The following is a 21,319-nucleotide window of genomic DNA, read 5'->3' as shown; positions in this document are numbered from 1 at the left end:
TAAATATCGCGTTAGAAATTCAAGACAAAATAGTATAGTATACCCTTATATTTATAAAAATTACTTTTTTTTTTATAATAGTGTTCAATTCTTAAGAAATATGTAATAAATATAAGGGTATAATTTAGTAATCATATCCCACAATTTTTTTAATGGGTGCTAGTTAAATAGATTTGCACTTAAAAGCGACAACTACAATTTGCAAAATCTTATCACATGGGGATCTTCAATTATTGCTTTACTAATGTTGACATTTGCACATCAACATAATTACATGCCATTTTTTGGGCATAATTCCTTTATACTTTTCTTCCTTTTAGGTGGAATATTGTTGTCGAATTTAATAACATTGGACAATAATTTCTAAGAATGGAAGTTGCCAATCAATTCATAATGCTTAATGGAATTAATTATCATGTTGACACTTTCATAAGCATTCCTCTTGATTTGCCATTGATCTGTGGCTGACATTCAACCATAAGTTTGTTCAACTTCTTGTTGCTTATCCTCTCTTGAATTATCCTTGTATCACTCTCCATACTATCAAATCAAAAAGGAAAAATTGTATGAGATCCATATCATCATATTAATTACCTCAATTATCATAGATAACAACATTGATATTCAAGAATTGCGTTCAATAAATCATCACCAAGATATTAATGATTTACATTTTTGAAAGAAACTATATGTACGCACAGTTTAACCTATAAAATTTAAAAAATCTTCATAATTATTTACAAGAATACCACATATACAGTGTAATTCTATAAGTGGGATTTGCAAAGGTTAGGATCAAGGTACGCAGACCTTACGTCTTCTATCTTTATAAAGTAGATAAACTGTTTTTTGATACATGCTCGGTAGGTAAGAAAAGAATTTGTATCATGGAGCAAGATGTTGATAGCAAGATACAAAGCATTTATTTTTTTTGAAAACTTGAATTTCATAATTAAAGCATAATTTTTAAAAAACTTGAATTTCATAGTTCCATAAAAACCGATACATTTCTATATTTAGTAACAATATCTATTTTATTCTTAGCGAAATTATTTATAGTCACACAAACATAAGTCAAATACATCACATGAATTAAAACGGAGAAAATAGTACCTTTGAGGTGATGAAGGCAAAGGGGATAAGATGTTGGCAAGTTTAACAGCATCTTCAGTTTGATTAATGATGTGATTAAAGCATAAATAGCGTCCATAAGTTGAAATTTGTTCATAAACACAAATGTGGGCCTCCACCAAGAAATCAAGATCAACGGTCACAAACACTCCATCTTCGTACATCTCAGCAGCTCCTTTAAGATATGGATTTTTGATCGTTAGATCAGGACCCATTAATAGTCCTGCGTTGACTGATACCATGTTGACTCCTCTGTCCATAGCCAACGCCCATGCTGTCTTCTCTGCTAGTGTTTTTGACAATGCATGCCATAGCTATCCATTTTCATCAAAAATAAAATTCACTATCATCGCACAAGTAAGGTCTGAAAAGGATAGTATATAGATAGAACTTATCTTCTTTCGAAGTCCTATCTTCAGAGAGACTGTTATCGATACATTTGTGTATATTACAACAACACTAACTGAATGATCTCATAAGTGGGATCTGAGAAAAATAAATTATGTGTAGATCTAATTCTTATCTTTATCACATTTATTCTACTTTACGTGATTTGATTTGTAATACGAATGTCAAATCAATTAATTTTTTAAGACAAGTCGAATATGAAAATTATTATTTCTTTTTTGAAATAAAATCTACATATTTAGAAATAATAGAAAAATATATTATAAGTCACTAGTATACATGGTTAATATTAAAAAAAATTGGTAAAAAAAAACATTATTTTACTCTTCAAATAGTAGATAGGACACACAAGTGAGACAGAGGGAGTAATATGCTCTAATTAATCTAATTTATCACTTTAACCATGATAATTAACATAGTTTGAACTTTAAGCATGCATTACCTGTGCGCATTTAATAATTCGCATATTAAAATAATTTATACGAAAGTCTTCTAGTTGAACATCATGCACAAGTAGTAGTATTCACGATACATGAACTTTTAATTAATTCAATTAGGTATAAATTAACTTTAATTTTTCAGAATTGAATAATTTCAAATTTCAAATATTATCACTTTGAAAATAAAAGTAAACTTTTTTTAAATTTCATAGTAAAACATGATCAAAACGTCTACCTAAATCCTCTAAATATAATGTATGTTGGCATATGTACCTTGAATTTACGACAAACGTTGATGTCACTCCAATGTCTTTCATCAAGAAGCATGGATGCAGAGTTTTGATCATTTTCATGATGTCCCCAAATAATTGCAGTTGCTGAGGAAGTGAACACAACTTTTTCAATAGTGTCTGTTTGTGCACATGCTTCCAGTACATTATGTGCTGCCCTCACCTCCACTTCTCCGATATATTCCTGCCCCGGGATAAAAAAATTATTTCTGATATATCATCGATTTTAAAGAAAAGTTTTTGAAGTAGGATAGTAGAAAGGTATTGATAAGTCAACACCCTAGTTTCATATATTAACAATATTATCAATCATTTAAACACAAATAAAAGAGTAAAGCTCTCATGTTGACCTGTTGTAGTTGATAATCTGTCTTATGTTCAAGTTATTAATTCTACCTTTTTAATGGACGATTATAACTTTTTACACGACCTAACATAGAAGTTAAAACTCGAAACACAAATTAAATCATATAATCTTCAGAGTAAATCAAGAGTAATCGTACATCATAAGTGGAATGATCATGAGGAGGCTCAAAGGAATAGAAGAGAGCACAACAACCCTTCAAAGCATCGACAATACTATGATAATCAAAAGGATCCGATTGAAAAATCTTCAATTTCTTCATCTTATCATCATCATCATCACATTCAAGTTCGTCCAAGAACAACGATGATTCGCCTAATACGAGAGTAGGAAAGGAAGAAAACGAGTTAATTTCTCATATTGTCACTTAAGTAATAGCGATCTTCTGAGATAATAACTATTACTAGAGCACTGATCATCTGAGAAATCAATCTGGAAGAAAACTAATGAATAGAAAAGGGGGAAATTAAAAAGAGAAGTAACAATGTTCCTAACCATAATTTTGAAGGGATGCATGAACAGTATATCCTCTCTGAAGAAGACATTTAACAAGTTTTGTACCTAAACAACTCGAGGCATCCATTACACAAACTGCACTATTCATGTTGAAATTGCTCTCAATTAGAAGTATATAACAATCCAAATAATAGAGAGTTTGATCTATTGATTGGATATTTGTTAAATAAAGAGATCAATTGGGATGTGAAGAGTTAATTGATTCAAGGACTTTGTATATATAAAGCTACCTAGCTAGCATCTATATATACAACAAAAAAGGTAGTTGTAGGACCCAAATAATAATGAGTGTGAGTTTGAGCCAGAAGTCTCGGGTTCAAGTCCCTTAGCTTAGCTGTTAGGGAGCGCTTTATTTTCAATGTGGGATTTTCCGACACGATCGGGCTTCATTAATGTGGGTATCAAGCACGGGGTGGAAACCAACAAACACTAATATACTTATTCTATACCATAGTTAAATTTCAATTTTTTTCTTAAAAATATATTATTAACAGTAAAAACTATACTAATATTATTAAGAGCCCATTTGGATTGATTTAAAGAAAGTAACTTTTTAAAGTGCTGGAACTTATTTTAAAAATAAGTAGTTATGTGTTTGGATAAAAGTGCTGCAGTTGAAAAAAAAGTTGTTGATGTTTTTGGCAAATAAGTGCTGGTAAACACTTTTTTTAATCAAAATGTCTGAAATACCCTTTAAGCAGTTAACATGATAAAAAGTTGATTAATTTAAGGTTTTTATACTTAAAAAAAAATTAAAACAAAATAAATTTATATTTTACATCCATAAGTTATATTTTCCTATCATTCACATATTTCTTTACCACCACAAATTATTTATAAGAGGAATAATAATAATAATAATAATAATAATAATAATAATAATAATAATAATAGTAATAATAGTAATAATAGTAATAATAGTAATAATAATAATAATAATAATAATAATAATAATTAAAAAAAATAAAAAAATAAATAATAATAATAATAATAATAATAATAATAATAATAATAATAATAATAATAGATGTTAGGGTTAATTCAATATGGGCAATTTGGGAATTGTATAAAAGAATTAAGGGCAAAAAGGTAATATACTTGGTCAACATAAAAAGGCTTTTAAGTTTTTTTTTTAAAAAAAGCTCCCCTCACCTAGCTTTTAACTTTTGGCTTAAAATAAGTCACTTTGATAATTGTCAAATACTCTAATAAGTCAAAAATTGACTTTTAAGTTAGTTTAACCAGCTTAAAAGCCCATCCAAACAGGCTCTAAGTCATTCTCAAATTAATGCACTTTTTTCTTGCATGCATATGTAGGTGGGGTGGCCAGTTAGGCAGGCTTGTTGAGCTTTCCAGGGTGTATTTTGAGTTGTTAGGAGATGTTGTGGGGATAAACATTAATTACAAACCTAATTAAATACTGCTGAAGCAAAAGCCTTCCTCTTTGGCCTGAAGTGGTGTATTGCCAATGGACACATCTTTACTACAGTTGAAACTGATTCCCTCCTCCTCCTAAATAGCATTCTCAATTTATGGTCTACTCCTTGGAGGATGAGAGAAACGGTGGAAGAAATCAGAGAGTTGATCCTCAGACACAATATTCAGATCAATCACTGCTATAGGAAAGCCAACAGAGTGGCTGACAAACTTGCTTCTTATAGTCATCTAACCAACACTACCATAGTTATTACCGACACATCTGGTCTGCCAGCACATGTTAAGGGACTCCTCAATTTAGATAAATGGCAATTTCCATCCTTTAGGATTAAAAAAAGGAAGCCTTCCCTGATTTACTATGACCCTCCTTGAGAAGTCTTTTGCTAGTTGTCACCTTTGTGCAACTTTTTTTGCCCATTGCTACTGTAATCTTCAAGAAGGCAAGGTCTAAACCTCCTTCTCAAATTGTAATTGTGTCTCAGTGGCAATGATAGATATAAAATTTCAGTTTTAAAAAAAATAAAAAATAAAAAATAAAAAATAAAAAATAAAAAATAAAAAATAAAAATAAAAAAAAATATGTACACTAAAGTTCATACCTTAATTTCATTATTTTGCGGTTTGGGCTACCTACTAAACTTAGGCAATTAGCAAGAACGTGATATAAATCTGTCCATTACAAATTTATTTATAATTTTATAATCTTTTTAAAAGAAATCTTCGTTTTTATATATGTAAAATTTGAAAGATCTTTTTATCATTTCTATTCAATTTATATAGCTATACTAGGTTTCAACTTCGTGTCCCACCGATAATTGACACAACAATTAATTGGGGTACGCTGTTGACTTTATTCCAAATTCCAATTCTTGATATAAAAATTTTTCCTAGAATATTATATAAAAAAAAACACTATAGTCCGTTATATACATATCAAGAACAAACTCATAATCAAACAAAAAGAGACCCATTCTTGACAATTCAACGGAATTCATTGAATATTTCAATGATGGCTCAACTACTTCTCACAAATGGTTTGGAGAATTTTCTTGCTAAGCTCAAGTACTTCCTCGATTTCATATTATTTGATCTCTATATAAAATTGAACATCACTAATAAAGTGAAAGTTTCGTTAACTACCTGAGCTACTAATATTCTCTTGGGAAAAAAAAGTCGAAATGATTTCCCTTACATTTTATGTCAACGTGATTGGTCTCCTATCTCACGAGTACTCAAGCAATTTATTGCCTAAAACAAGTATGTTAAATCTTGATATTTCTAATTTCCTTTTCTTTCTTTTTCCTACTTTTTGCCAACAACTAAAATTAATATCAGGCTATATATAGTTTAATCAAGCATTTATACACCGCACATAAGATTGAGAGTCACATTAAATATAAGATTTGTAATCTTAAAATAAATCATACTATCTATTATAAAATATAATTAAAGGTGATATGGACATAAAAAAAAAATTAAGTTAATGTGCATATAATTAATTAAAGTATATACGTACATCATAAGTGCATGACTGGTCCTTTGGAGGTTCAAAGGAGTAAAACAAGCCAGAACATCCCTTTAGAGCATCAACTATACTATGATAATCAAAAGGGTCCAAATGAAAATTCTTAATTCTCTTCATGTCACATGCATCCAAGAACTCACCATGACCACCTAATAAAAAAAACCCAAATTAAGTAAAGAATCATCGATAAGAAGGGTAGCTCAGATGGTAAGCACACGTTGCAAGTTCGAGTTATTAAAAAAGGGGAGTTCCTAGGGAGGGGTAAAAATAAAAAAAACGAACCATTATGAATATTTTGAATAGCAGCATGAACCGTGTAGCCATTTGTGAGTAGTCTCTTGACTAAGCTCGAGCCGAGACGAGTCGAGGCATCCATGACACACACAGTGTTAGAGATGGAGTTAAAATTTGAAGCCGGAGCCATTGTTGTGTTTGTGGTTCAAAAAAGGAGAGAGATGAAATAAGGATAAGTAGAACAAAGATATGTATGTATAGGGGAACTAACAAGTTTATAAGCTAGAGAAACATTCAAAGATTGTTGGTGTTACCTACCTGCGGATTCAAGATTTAAGCTTTATGAAATTTAATTTTTAATATTATGGTCTCAAATCTATTATTTTGCAATTTTAGTAAATTATTATACATAAATCACTCTATCTGTTTCAATTTGTTTATTTTACTTTCCTTTTCAATTCGTTTAAAAAGAATGTCTCTTTTTGTTAGCAACTCTTTAATTAAAACTTTGCACATGACATGTTAAAACCATAAGATTAAAAAACATTTTGGTACATTCAAACATATATGTAGTTTAAGATTACATGATTCAAAAATCTTCTTTATAGTTTTTAAAATCAGACAAACAAATTTTAGCTTGAACACACCCCTTAATAAAATTACTCATTCCTAAAAAGTAAAATATACTTTACTAACTTATCCTTAATAAATCACTTGAAAAAAGATGTAACTCTTTAATGTAATAGCTTTAGTACGTAGAACTCGTTATTTAAATAAGGGCAAAATTGAAAAATCATTATTAATGTATTTTTTATTATGTTGAAACACTACTTACTTTGAAATAAAATAAAAAGGTAAAAATATTAATTATTTTAAAATAAATAGAGTAGTATTTTATACTAAAAATTATTAGATTCAGATAAACTCGATAACGAGTTGGTAAGTGGTAGTTGGCAAGTTAGCAAATAATGACCAAAGTTGGAGAAAAAGAAGGTTGGATATTATAGACAAGTATTATGGGGTTTGGTTTGGTGAGAGGGAAAACCTCAACACCACAAGAAACACCTACCAAAGCTTATACTACTAATTAACAGTCATCGTCTTTGTATTCTCTCCTAACTTTTTGTTGTACACATAAATCATCGTCAAATGAGTAATGTAAAAGTTTTTCCATTTCAATTTGTTATGATTTTCTGTTTTATTCATTTTTTTTTAAAAGTATTATACTTTTTTATTGATTAAAAATAATTTAATTTTAATTCTTTACTTTTATTTTTAATAAAATAATTTATAATCATATAAATGTTTTTGATTTATTTTTGACCATATAAATATCAAATCTTTTAGATTCTTTCTTAGAGATTTGATGTCCAATCAAATTTAATATATTGCAAATATATTGAAACGAAGAAAAAGATTACTTCCCATTATTTTCAAATAATATTTTTTGTCATATTATATATATATATACATTTTTTTATTGATTCCGTCAATACAAAATTTGGACCAAGTCCTGATTTTGATCATTACAATTTACACATCTTTGAATTATACTTATACATATACAAATATATGTATGAATATTTCTAATTTGTTTTCGAAATATATTTCCTGCTAATATAGGGCAGATTTCTTTCTCCTGGAGGATTTTTTCATGTGTGAGTGTTTTTTTCAGATGCTAGAAACGTTTCATTCTATCATTTACGTATCATGATTTCAAGAATTTTTAACAACTCAACTTATTTAGGGGTGTGTAATTGGTTCTTTCCATCGTTCTAAATTAATTAATTTGGTTTATGCAATAAATTTATTATTACAAACACCATACCCAATAGGAGCGGAGTTAAGCTGGGTCAATTAAACAAGAGATTTATTTGAATTCCCTTCATAAAATTATATTATTTATACATAATTAGATTATTATTTTTTTATATATAATAGATGTTGAATTTTCTTTGCTTCTTCGCATATTTACTTTTTCACATTTTAAACCTCTTTTAGCATGAACAATAATATTAGCATAATAATGGTAATGTGGTAAGGGAACAGATGAATGCTCCCATTTAAAACTCTGCTCAACTACCAGAAGAGAGAGAACTCTAGACTATCTACTAACTGTCTATTTTAATTTTTGATCTCCATGCTTTTTTTTCTAGGGTCATGTTCTTGATCAACTGATGATGTAATAATATCCTGATCACCTCTCCCCAATTATTCTTCGGTATGCCTCTATCTCTCCTCAAACCTATAACTGTCAACCACTCGTACCTCCTCACTAGGTTATTTGTGCGCCTCTTTTTCATATGTCTGAACCATCTCAGTCTCGTTTTTCGCATTTTTATCCACCACGAGGGTTACTCCCATCTTACCTCGCATATATCTTTATTTCTAATCTTATCTCTCATAATATGCACACACATTCATCTAAGCATTCTTTTTTGTGCGACCTTCATTTTTTTGAATTTGCGGGTTCCCAACTGACCAAACAAGACTCCAACCCCTAATATATTTAGTCTAACAATCATTTTATAGAATTTACCTTTAAGTCTCGATGATACATTCTTATCATATATGATATCGAATGGAGACGCCATTTCATTCACCCCACTTCAATATAATGTATGACGTCCTCTTCAATCTCCACGTTTTCTTAAATTATAGACCCAAATACTTGAAGTTTTCTCTCTTGGGAATGATTTGTGTATTAAGCTTTATTTTTCTATCCTCATGTGATGTGACATTTAACTTACATTCTATGTACGTCTATCTCAAACAGAGACAGACCCATCCTTCGAGATGGGGTTGCATGTGCACTCGCTAACTTTTAAAAAAATCATGTGTATATATATATCTATCTTGAGAAACTGACAGAAATTAAATTAAGATATAATTAATAGTGCACCCATGAGGATCATATGAGTGTCATTGTGCTATTGGTACAAGCTAAATGATTCACCCTCGAAACATGGGTTTGAATATCCAGTCTTAGCTCCATCATACATGTCTTAACGCACTCTAATGAATGCACTATATGTAAGCTTTGTTTCCTCTACGTGTATTATTCCAACAATTTCCTTATAAGTGAATGACTTTCGTTATGGATAACTTCGACATGAATTCTAAATTGATTCTCAAAATAGACTCATATTCCTCTTTATTCTCATTTTTGTTATGATAGTTGTAATATAAAGGAAAAGTTCTCACATTGGTGAAAGAAGCATCTTTTAGGTCTTTTTAAGCCTTAGCCCATTTAGTCTATTTAATAAAGTAAGTCAACTTATATATATTTAATGGAAAAGGGTCAAAATTGCCCTTGAACTATGCGAAATAGACCACTTATACCCTCAGTTACATTTTAGGATAAAAAATGCCCATGTCATTATCCTAAGAGCCACAATTACCCTTAAGACTTGACAGAAGTGATTTGGCAAGCCACATGACACTAATTCCACCACATAGGCTTGCCAACTAGGATACCCACTAGAATTTTTGACCCAATTAATAATTCAACCCTAACCCATTTTTGCTAGACTCAACCCACTAAATTTAGGAGGGAAACATTATCTTTTTCACCTCATTCCATTTTCACTATTCAATTCACCTTTTGTTATTTTGTTAAAGGAAGAAAACTTGAAGCATGGTGTGGATGACATAATGAAATTTAGTCATTTGTTCTTATTTATATTTGTGGTATGAAGATCTTATGCTAAAATAGTAGTCTTTATCATGACTAGAGAAAATTTACATTAAATTCTATTGTTTCCTGGACATAACTAACTGGATTCAACAATTATATTGTAGATACAGAATCTGAAATAGATATGCAGAACACGGAACTATATGCCCTTGAGGTAGAAGAGGCAGGTCATGAGATATCTGCAGCATCCCGATTACTTACAAGACTGCTAAACTTTGAGCAATTTTGTCATAAAGTAAATGCATCTCATTTCGCAAAATTACTGCAGAAGGTTCTGAAATTTGACATACCTTTATACCATAAAGACTGGGTTGTTGCCTGTCTTGTAAAGCTCAGCTATCTCTTTGGTCCAAATTTTGATGTATAACAGACAGCCATGAGATTCTGCTTTAGCCTTGAAACCAATCCCGATGATCTCGAGGAAGCAAAAGAATTTAGCAAAAGCAAAAACACATGCTCTTTTTTAGTTAGAATCGTGGTGTAACTAGTTATTGGAGTAATGTCCATTCTACTATATTTAAGCTCGTCTAAGTCCAATATTAGATGAACAAAATAAACAGTAGTACTGCATCTTTGCAGCAAGAAATTGACCCAAATTTGATACATCTTTGCATCTTTGCAGCAAGAATCTCTAAAGTATCGTAATAGCCAAGAATGTCCAATTTTAGATTCGATTTTGTTAATTTGTGAGCCAAATTTGATACATGTAGCCATGACTCTTGATGTCAAATATTTTAGAAGATCAATAGCAGCAGTTCACTCTGTTCTCAAGCATTCATCTTGCCCATAAAATGTTTATTTCCATTTTGTGGCTTCAAAGAATAAGGATTTTCAAAACCTGAGAAAGATGGTGAAGTCCATATTTCCATCTCTGAGTTTCAAAGTTTACAACTTTAATGAATTTCAAGTGAAGAAATTGATATCATCTTCGATTCATCAAGCTTTTGATAATCCATTGAACTATGCTAGGACTTATTTAGCTGAGATCATCCAGCCCTGTGTTGAAAGGGAAATTTATCTTGATTCTGATGTTGTTTTGGTTGATGACATCCAAAAGTTATGGTCGATTTACTGGTTCAAAAATTATTGGAGCTCCAGAGTACTGTCAAGCAAATTTCAGAACATATTTTACCAATATTAGACATAATCATTTATATGTATAACAAGAAAACTATTGAATCGTTGCAACATGATGACTTTCCCCAAGCTTCGCAGTTACTTTCACTGCATTTCCTAGTCATACGTCTGATGCAATCTTCCTATCCCACTCAATTCATCTATCAAGCAAGTGTAGTGATGATCTCTCATACGAAAAATATATATGTGCTTCATCAACTAGTCCAGCGTGACTACAAGATTTCAAAAGCCCAAGAAAAGTAACTCCATCAAGCAACAATAATAATTGTTGATCACCTGTTAAATTTCAAAAAATTGCCAAACAACAATCCTGAAGTTCAAACCATAACAATTAACACCTTAACTAACCCAAAACAGACCAAGAACCTAAAACAAAAACTGGCCAAATAAATATTCAATTAAAACAAAGCTTCTGTTCAAAATAAAACATAAGGAGTTGTGTATTGTTTGCATCCATAACATAACAACAAAATAAAAATAGTAATGTCATTGTTTGCACTTGCAAAATCATACAAAAACCAACATTTCAGTATCTCAAAAAAAAATTAACAGAAATTGGCACATACTTAATACTTCCAACTACCAAGAGTCTAAATTTGAGATCTTCAATTTGCTTTCTTGGTCTTTAACTTCCCCATCTTCTTCTCTCTTGCATTCAACTGATTACTAGTCATATCTTCTTTTCCTTTCCATGTGACTTTAGTGGGTAAGTAAAGCAAATTTGTAGAATCACTCACTCCTCTATGATCACCTCTGAAAGTGATCACTCTATTAGCATATCTTGTTTGTTGGTTCTGCCTCATCTTAAGCCTTGTTAACTCTTCAAAAATTATACGAGGCCTTAAAACAAGATCACTTTCAAGTTCTCTAGTAGGACCAAAAGGTTCAAGCACTTAAAAGCATTTTAATAGGACTAAAAGGTTCAACTGATTACTAGTCATAGCTTCTTTTCCTTTCCATGTGTCTTTAGTGGGTGAGTAAAGCAAATTTGTAGGCTCACTCACTCCTCTATGATCACCTCTGAAAGTGATCACTCTATTCGCAGATCTTGTTTGTTGGTTCTGCCTCATCTTAAGCCTTGTTAACTCTTCAAAAATTATACGAGGCCTTAAAACAGGATCATTTTCAAGTTCTCTAGTAGGACCAAAAGGTTCAAGCACTTAAAAGCATCTTAATAGTACCTATGGTTTGATAATGGAAGGACATTTTCCACTGCATTCAGTAATCCCTGTACATGTCAAACCAATTAGTACTTATAAAAAACTGTATATAATTAGGTTACATAAACACAAATTACTACTTACATTCTGCATGTAAGACATAAATGTGATGCTATCACCATTCTTCATATTCAATGACTTCTCAAACAACTGTAAGAACCATGTCCATGCCCTAGTGGTCTCCTTATCCACTACAGCCCATACCAATGGATAGAAAGAGTTATCGCAGTCTTGTGCCATAACCATCAGTAATTGCCCCTTGCGTTAGCTCTTTAATCCTTCTTTCCATCTAACCTTCATTGCATTAAAGCATATATACATTCTGAGAAATTTTCTTTTTCCTTGTTCCATTGCATCTTTTGATAAGTTGATCACCACATCACTACCAGGATTAGTCATTCTAATCTCATTTGCATACGTCTTCAATCTGTTGTATTCATCTAAAAAATTGCCTTGCATTTTTTGAAGGGCCATTCTCTTGGCCCTTTTCAACTTTGAATCATTAGTATTTAAGTTGAAATTATCCATCAAGTCTTGTTTCATATCCTTCAGTGCGTACTTGAGATTATTTTGAACTTTGCTTTTGAAATAATGGGATAAAGTGTAGCTCTAGGATTGTGTAATGCCTCTTCACAATTGTGTTCTTGCTTAAAAGTCTTAAGTTTATATCTTGGACCTTTACCATCAAGTGAAACAAGAATTGCAAATGGACAACCCTCTATGCATCTGTATCTTAGTCTTTTTCGATCACTCTTTGCAACTTTCAAAGGTTTTTTAATCGCCAGGGCATATAAATTACAAGTTGTCCTAGCATCATCTAAGTTCTTAAAGGTCATATTAAGAAACAGGTCTTTGTAATGACTTAAATTAGCATTGACTTCCCTTTTTTTTGCATCTTAATGAGCTCTAACTCATCAAAGTCATACTCACCATCTGAAGTAGGATCAACCAAACCATCATCATTTTCTGACTCGGCGTCAGTCCCATACTCACACTGAACATGATAGGTTTCACTATGATTGATAATGTTAGGGGCAAGAACAATTTCTTCATAATCATCAACAACAAATACATGAACTACCCTAAACTCTTCAGTTAGTAACTCCTGAAGTATCCTAATTCCATCAGAATCTTGAACCAAAAACAAATTTCCAGAAGGTCCTTTCACAAGTACTTGTTTAACTAATACAAAACCCAAGTTATTTTCAAACACCTCTTTTATGTGAATCAAGTTTAGGTGATTGGAATTAAACGCCTTCAAATAATGAACATACCTCTCATCATATAGTAGGTGGGGTTTTAAAGTCCATTTACCTCCATAGTGAAATATAAGATCAACATTCATATCAAGAAGCACATATAAATGAGAAAAAAGCTTTTATCAAGAAGAAAGTGACTTTTATAACATATAAAAACAAAGCAAGTGACTTAGCAGTAAAAAAATACCAAAAAGAGGAATTAAACAATGCTTAGATTGGGACCACACATTCACATTCGAGAATAAAATCTTAAATTATTTGCAAGTAGCCTAAAAATGTGTCAATACCAACATAAAAACAGCAAAAAGGGACCTCAAAACAAGATAAAAGCCATACAAGACTTTAACTCCTCCCGACAGATCAAATCCCAACACATGTAAAATTGAAGGAAAAATAGTAGTTTATCTCAAATATAAAGAATCATCAGAACATATATCAATATCTACTAAAATATTCACAAACCAATTTTGCATATAAACCCTAACTTCAAAATACAACTATGAAAGATGTTTAAAATCATACTGAAAGTAAACAAAAAATCAGTTACATACTTAAATAGAAGAGAATTTACCTTCTAGATCGAGATTCCAGAAGAAACGATTCTTCAAAATTGAGATTCTTCAAGTGAAATATGTTTTTCAAAATATTCTCCTTTATGGGGTGACTTGAATAGTGAAAATGATTGAGGTGAATAATATGATATTTCCCTCCTAATTTGAGTGGGCTAGGTCTAGCAAAAATAGGTTAGGGTTGAATTATTAATTCGGTCAAAAATTTTAGTGGATATCCTAGTTGGCAAGCCTATGTGGCGGAATTAGTGTCATGTGGTTTACCAAATCACTTTTGTTAAGTCTTAAGAGTAATTGTGGTCTCTTAGGATAACGGTAGGGGTATTTTTTATCCTAAAATGTAACGGAGGGTATAAGTGGTCTATATCTCATAGTTCAGGGGCAATTTTGACCCTTTTTCGTATATTTAATAATATATATCTAAATGACTTGGACTTGAGGTGCGGGCCGGATTGGTTATTTAATTAAATTTAAAGATTTATTTTTTGTAATTTATTTTGAATAAATTGTTTATTTAAAATTAAAAATTTAAATTTAAAATTTTAAATGAAACAAAAAATTGTGTATGTTCGAATAAAGAGCAACAAAAGTTTTTCTTTTCAAAAAGGGAGCAACTAAAAACTGTGATTATTTAGAAAATGAGTCTCTTTCATGAAAAGTCATTTGTAAATGAAATAACATGACTATTATGAAAAGTCATCTATGTTCATGAAAGAACATGATTATTATGAAAAGTCATCTCTTAAGTTCTATAAATACGAAGCATTCCAAGAAGTAGCGAATTCAATTGCATATATGTTTTTAGCTTTGTTGTATCATGATAGAAAATTGTTTGTATCCCTAAAAAAATATACAAACAATAACTCTTGAAAGATAGTGATCTTTCAGCCTCAAAACTTTTAATTTCTCTGTTATTTTTCTTCTAACAACTTCAACTAACATCTCACTCAAACTTTATAAGCACGGGCCCAACATGTAATATTTTCAAGTGGTTTATACTTTGCATGGTAATTCGGTGATGATGAAAAGAAGAATAGAACAACAGTATAAAAAATAATACATGGGATAGTAAATGTGCAGGTGAAAGGAAGTTTGAATTTGAAAATTCAACTTTCTTCTTCTCTTTCATATTTTTACATTATTTAAGCATCCTCATTTATAATATAAATGAGCATATTACAAACTTTGTGGTGATCATATGTCACGCCCCGAGCCTACATCCCGGACGTGACTGGCACTCGAGAACCATTGTTGGCCCCAAGCGAATTCTTGGCCTGACTTACTTACTCAGCGGAAGACTCTAATCATTATTACAATGATCAAATGCACTTCTACTCAACTGTTTAATAAAATAACTTAGAACGTTTATAGGTCAAACATTCAACTTAGCCAAAATGGCAACTCAAGTCTTAACATATGAAACAATAATGCAAAGAAAACTAAACTACTAACTGTCTATGAAGCGCCTAAAACAAGAAGGGATGTTGGGACAAGACCCCCGATCATCCTAACAACTGAAATACTAGAAAGCAAAGTAAAAGGAGTCCTCCGAAAAGCAAGAAGGCTCACCAACTGACTCTGAGTGCTCAATTGGATCAACGGGGCACTGGATGTTGATCCAGATTACCAGTGTCTGCATCATAAAATGATGCAGGTCAAATGGCATCAGTACATTGAATGTACGAGTATGTGAGAGGAATACTAAAACATAACGTAAGCTTGACAAGAATCTGAAAAGAATACTTACCTTGACTTTACTCAACTCATGAATAACTTAACTCAAAATAAAGCAACAATACACATGCAATATATGTAAAGCTTTAAAAACAATAGAAAACAACTCAATTTGTTAAAGAAATGTGACAACAACTCAACTTACTTATATAATAAAGTAATATAATACTGTGGGAGTTTCTCTAACTGACAACCACCACTATGAGCCTAAGTGGTGATACACCGTCTTGCCCACGCTGCCATAACTGTCATATACTTGCCGTCATATAGAACGTCTTAACTAAGTGGATCCACTAGTCTATGCTAAAAAGCACTTAAAGAATCATCTAAAAAGTATGATCTTTTACTACCCATGATGACTACATGGTTTATGGAGACTTGAGTTATTATGAACCGCATTCACATATCGGTGCTCAATACTACTCCCAAAATATACTTAGCTCATATGTTTTTAAAACAAAACTTATTTCTTTGGTTTGAGATAATTACTCAAAACTTAGCTTAAAAACTCTTTTGGAAATGTGTTTCCGTTCTTGCTCAAATGTGAAAACATTTTTAACTCTTGGAAATACTTAGTTCTCGTATAATCTTTGAAGAAATAAACTTTGCTCTTACTCTTTCCTCAACTCAAAGCTTAAGCCTTAAAACAAAGTTAAAACGTTTGTGAAAGACTTTTGAAGTACTTTATGAACTTCTCTTGACTTAACTCTTAACCTCTTGACTTGATTCTTAACTTTTCTTGAGTTGAATTATGGATTCAATGATTGTGATTTGTGATAGGAAGGATCTCATGATGTTTAGGAGTGTTTTTAGATAGTTAAACATGAGAAAAGATCAAGAAATCACTGTCTGAGAACTAGTCCGCGACGTGGAGATGTATCTAAATATTTAGTCGCGAAATAATTTTTGAGGCAGAACGGTCCATGACCGCTCCGCGATGGGAAGAAAAATTCTGCGAAACTAGGGGCAGGTCCGCGACGCGGACTGGGGAACCAGATTTGCCCAACTTTTTCCTTCTTCATTTTCCATCCCCAATTCGCCTAAACTCGGTTCTTTTTCCCAAATTCTCTTTAGATTCAGATACCCAATAAATGTACCTAAGAATCTAACTCAAAACAACTCTAAAATTCAACTCAATAATCTCAAGAACTCCTCAATTCAGCCCGATTCAATAACGAAAACAAATTTAAGAACACATATCAAAAACATCAAACTTTCCCTTTTTGGACGAATTCACGCTGAAATAAACATGCTTGGCACGTGGGTGAACGAACCCAACGTTATAACAGTCTCACATACCTCGTAGGGATCACCCCTTGGCGAAATCTACAAGCAATTCTTGAAGAACTTGATGATTCTAGCATTTTCTCTTATTCTTTTCTTTTCTCTCAAAACCTTAACTTAGTTTTCAAAAGCGTAAACTGACCAAGTTCAGTTTAGACCCCAATTAAACTCCTAAAAATGAAACAAAGAAATTTGGTAAGGAAAAGACCAAACTACCCTTCAAAAATCCGGATTACACTTTCCTTATTTAAACATCCCAACTTCCAATGAGCATATCTCACTCATACGAACTCAGAATCGTGCAAACTCGACGGCGTTGGAAAGAAAATTCCAAGATCTTTCCTATGGTATCTGGAACACACCTAACTCATTCTGAGCTAGGAGTTATGGTCGTTCAAAGTTGACCAAAAACCCAAACTTAACGTAACTTAACAAATTTCCAGAATTTTTTTCATTCTTTCCTAAAATGACTATTTCCAATTCTAACTCTTTCTAGTTCTTTCAATTAGCGAGATGTTACATCATAAGACATCTAATTCTCTCTAGTTTTTATATTCTTCATGCTTGTTAATTAGTAGAAGTTTGATACTTCATTAAGATTTTATAAGGAGAGGCCTAACCCCCCTTGCTTGTACTTAATAAAACGCTACAAGACATTGTCTAATGGTACAGATTTGTGGAAAACAAAAAAAATGTGCATGTGAAATGATTGATGTAGGTAAATGACATAATCACTACTTAAAAAAAAAGTGAATATCGACCTGAAAATTACCGACCTCAAATGGAAGTTGGTAATTTTCGATCTCCGGAGGTCGATATTTTTAAAAAGAATAAAAAATTTTAAAAAAACTTTAGAAAACCGACTACAAGGGGTTGATTGTTATGCAAAATAAAGCAGAAAAATCAAATACCGACCTCTGGAGGTCTGAATTTTTCTCGAAAAAAATGAATTACAATACAAATTGACCTCTTGATGTCGATATTAAATAAATAAATAAATAAATAACAATATTTTATTTTTCTCAATTAAATATAAAAAATAAATTTGAGAAATTTTTTGAATTAATTTTATTTAAATCTTCTTCCGGAGGACTATTTTATGTAAAATAAAAAACAAAAAAAATTAAAATACCAACTTCCAAAACTCGATAAAATTAAATAGTATGTAAGTAAATTAATTTTTATTAAAATATTTATATAGTGACTTCAGAAAATTAATAAATTAATATTTTCAATTAACTTTAAATAAATCGTCCTCCGGATGACGGTTTTATATAAGTTAAAAAATAAATTAATATAAAATACCGACCTCATGTGGTCGATATTTTTTATTTAATATAATTACTTTCAATAAAAGCGATATCCGGTGGTCGATTTGTTTGATATTCCTATTAATCATAATTTTGTGATTGTGCATAATACTAAATTTTCATTTTACACCTACAATTAATTGTTTCAAAAAGTGTAACAATTTTATAAATAAAAAGTTAGAATTTGTGGAATAAATAAATAAACATCAATAATTCATATTTAGAGTATGAAACTACGTTGATATGAATTAGGAGATAATTATACTTATGTTTCTGGAGTAATGTACAAATTCTATCAATTCGTCGTCAAATCATGAACTTAATATTTCATGTAATGATGTAGAAGTGAAGAGCTAACATATAATCCATTCGAGTATGAAATACGAGATAATACTCGTAGAAATGTCATGATAACAATTAATTATAAATTTTATATTTATATAATTAATTGTTTAATTATTTGTACATATAACCTTCAATGTGATCTTATCTTGTTTTATGAAATAGACAATAGAACATTGTAAATTACTGTAAAAAGCAAGTTCTATCAAGATTATTATATACGTTCGATCTTGAATGAATGTCAAGTGTAGTGATCATATCGTAGGCAATGATGACATGTAAAGGATAATTCATCGGAGTATGAAATACATTGATTAATTATATACTCCTCGAGTAGTTTAACAAATCAAGCCTTATATATTAGTGGTTCAGATATGAAATACATTATCAATTAAAGAAATACCGATGATCATTTCAAGGAGATTTATATATTAAATTTGATATTGATAAACTTCTGTTGATCGATAAAATTAAATTTACATAATTAGGAGGTATATAATTTAAATTTATAAAATTAAATTTATTAAATTAAACTTCTGTTGATGTGTAGTTAAATTAAATTTGTATATGGAATTTTAATTAATAAAATCGACCTCAAGAAATGAGTTTATATTAAAATAAATTAATAAATACCGCCTTAAGGTCGATATATTTAAATTATTATTTTATTTAAATAATATCAACTTCATGATGTCTATATTTATTAAATATTTTTAATTATTTTAAAAGATACCGACATTCCGTGGTCTATAAATTAAACACTTCTATTAAAAAAAATGATAATATCAAAACCCTAAGTCAACTCTCACTCCTCTCTCACCCCGACCCACCCCCGACCCAACCCCATCGGCGCCCATCCCCACCCATCCCCGACCGGCGCCACGCCACCATCCCTGACCGTCGCCACCCCACGCCACCATCCCCGACCGGCGCTGCCTCAGCAGCAGCAGCAGGAGGTCGCGCCACCATCCCGAACGGCGCCGCCTCGATCAGCAGCAGCAGAAGTTCGCGCCACCATCCCCGACCTTCTTACTCAAGGTGAATTTTTAGAATTTTTAGAACCCAGTTCGAACTAGCTCATTGCTGCTGTTTTGTCCTCGCATTGGACTGTTTTTTGTATGTTCTATTTTGAGAATCAAACAACTGTGTTTTTGTACTTCTTCACCTAAAAGACTAGCTCATGTGGTTTCATGCTTGACTTTAGTGAGAACTTTGTAGCCAAATAATCCTGCAAATCAGTGACACCCTTAAAGGCCTTTGGACAAATAGTTCTTCTCAGCTTGCTTAGCATCAATCTTCTCAAAATTTACCTTACTAACATAAACTTTGGTTGAGGTAGAAATGACATAAGTCTGATAAACACAGATGCAGTTGATTTGTTATAACAAATACTGCCTTAATGAGGTTTGTCTTACATGTAAAAGGCCTTGTAGTAATAATAGTCAGTTGGGACCAAATTGGATTTCTCATCATTAGATTGTTTGTCCAGTAACCAATGGGAAAGAAAAAAACGATTGTAGCCATGTTTAGGGCATTGTTTCTTGGCTGGAGTGATATTTTCTGTTGCAGTTCTGTAAGCATGAAACACTGTTCTTATTTCCTGTTCAAAACATGAGCTAGTCTTTTTTTTTTTCTTTCTTTTTGGCTATGTTTTTCAGCATTTGTTCTCAATTCTCATACTACTTTCAATGAGCCGATTAGCATTTGTTTCTTTTCGTGCTAGGCAACTGAGGAAGCTCAACATCTAAAAAGTTGATACAAGACTATACTGCTTCTTTCATCAAAGTAGGAGATAAGGTTTGGTGCTTCTAAATTTCTAAAGTTCAAGTGCAATTGTTTTCTATAATGTGTTTGTGTCCATCTAGTATTGATACTTAGCTTTAATTTTGTAATAATTTGTTTGTGTCCATTGAGTGTTTGTTTAGCATAAGTACCAACACTAGTTGATCCTATTGATGACAAAATTTATTTTTGATCGATTTGTGTCCATCTAGTGTTGATATTAAGCTTTAATTTAGGAATAATGTGTTTGTTAAGCATAAGTACCAACACTAGTTGATCCTATTGATGACAAAATTGATTTTCTTGCAAGATCGATTTGTGTCCATCTAGTGTTGACACTTAGCTTTAAATTTAGAAATAATATATTTGTTAAGCATAAGTACCAACACTAGTTGATCCTATTGATGACAAAATTGATTTTCTTACAAGATCGATTAGTGTTCATCTAGTGTTGACACTTAAGTTTAAATTTAGAAATAATATATTTGTTAAGCATAAGTACCAACACTAGTCGATCCTATTGATGACAAAATTGATTTTCTTGCAAGATCGATTTGTGTCCATCTAGTGTTGACACTTAGCTTTAAATTTAGAAATAATATATTTGTTAAGCATAAGTACCAACACTAGTTGATCTTAT

The 21,319-nt window shown here is 31.2% G+C and overlaps 1 protein-coding gene across 3 annotated transcripts; it reads right to left on the bottom strand.

Moving 5' to 3' along the window:
* Positions 1–190: 190 nt before the first annotated feature.
* LOC125827004 (cinnamoyl-CoA reductase-like SNL6) lies at positions 191–6,553 on the bottom strand. 3 transcript variants are annotated; one of them, XM_049506359.1, is made up of 5 exons: positions 6,394–6,553; positions 6,103–6,260; positions 2,253–2,453; positions 1,114–1,445; positions 191–540 (listed from the first exon to the last, which is right to left on the bottom strand). In XM_049506359.1, exons 1-5 carry the CDS (start codon positions 6,533–6,535, stop codon positions 414–416), a joined length of 960 nt encoding a protein of 319 aa, XP_049362316.1. In that variant the 5' UTR covers positions 6,536–6,553; the 3' UTR covers positions 191–413. The 3 variants fall into 3 exon arrangements, with proteins under 3 accessions (XP_049362316.1, XP_049362318.1, XP_049362317.1); XM_049506361.1 differs by lacking the exon at positions 6,394–6,553 and adding an exon at positions 2,773–2,948 and having other exon boundaries at positions 6,103–6,233; XM_049506360.1 differs by lacking the exons at positions 6,103–6,260; positions 6,394–6,553 and adding exons at positions 2,773–2,948; positions 3,129–3,355.
* Between the last annotated feature and the right edge of the window lie 14,766 nt (positions 6,554–21,319).

The sequence above is a fragment of the Solanum verrucosum genome, unplaced genomic scaffold, assembly GCF_900185275.1.
Source record: "Solanum verrucosum unplaced genomic scaffold, falcon-dt-bn FXZP01000060.1, whole genome shotgun sequence".
NCBI lineage: Eukaryota > Viridiplantae > Streptophyta > Magnoliopsida > Solanales > Solanaceae > Solanum > Solanum verrucosum.
Note: the sequence above shows the minus strand (reverse complement) of the source record. Positions and strands in the feature narration are given on the sequence as shown.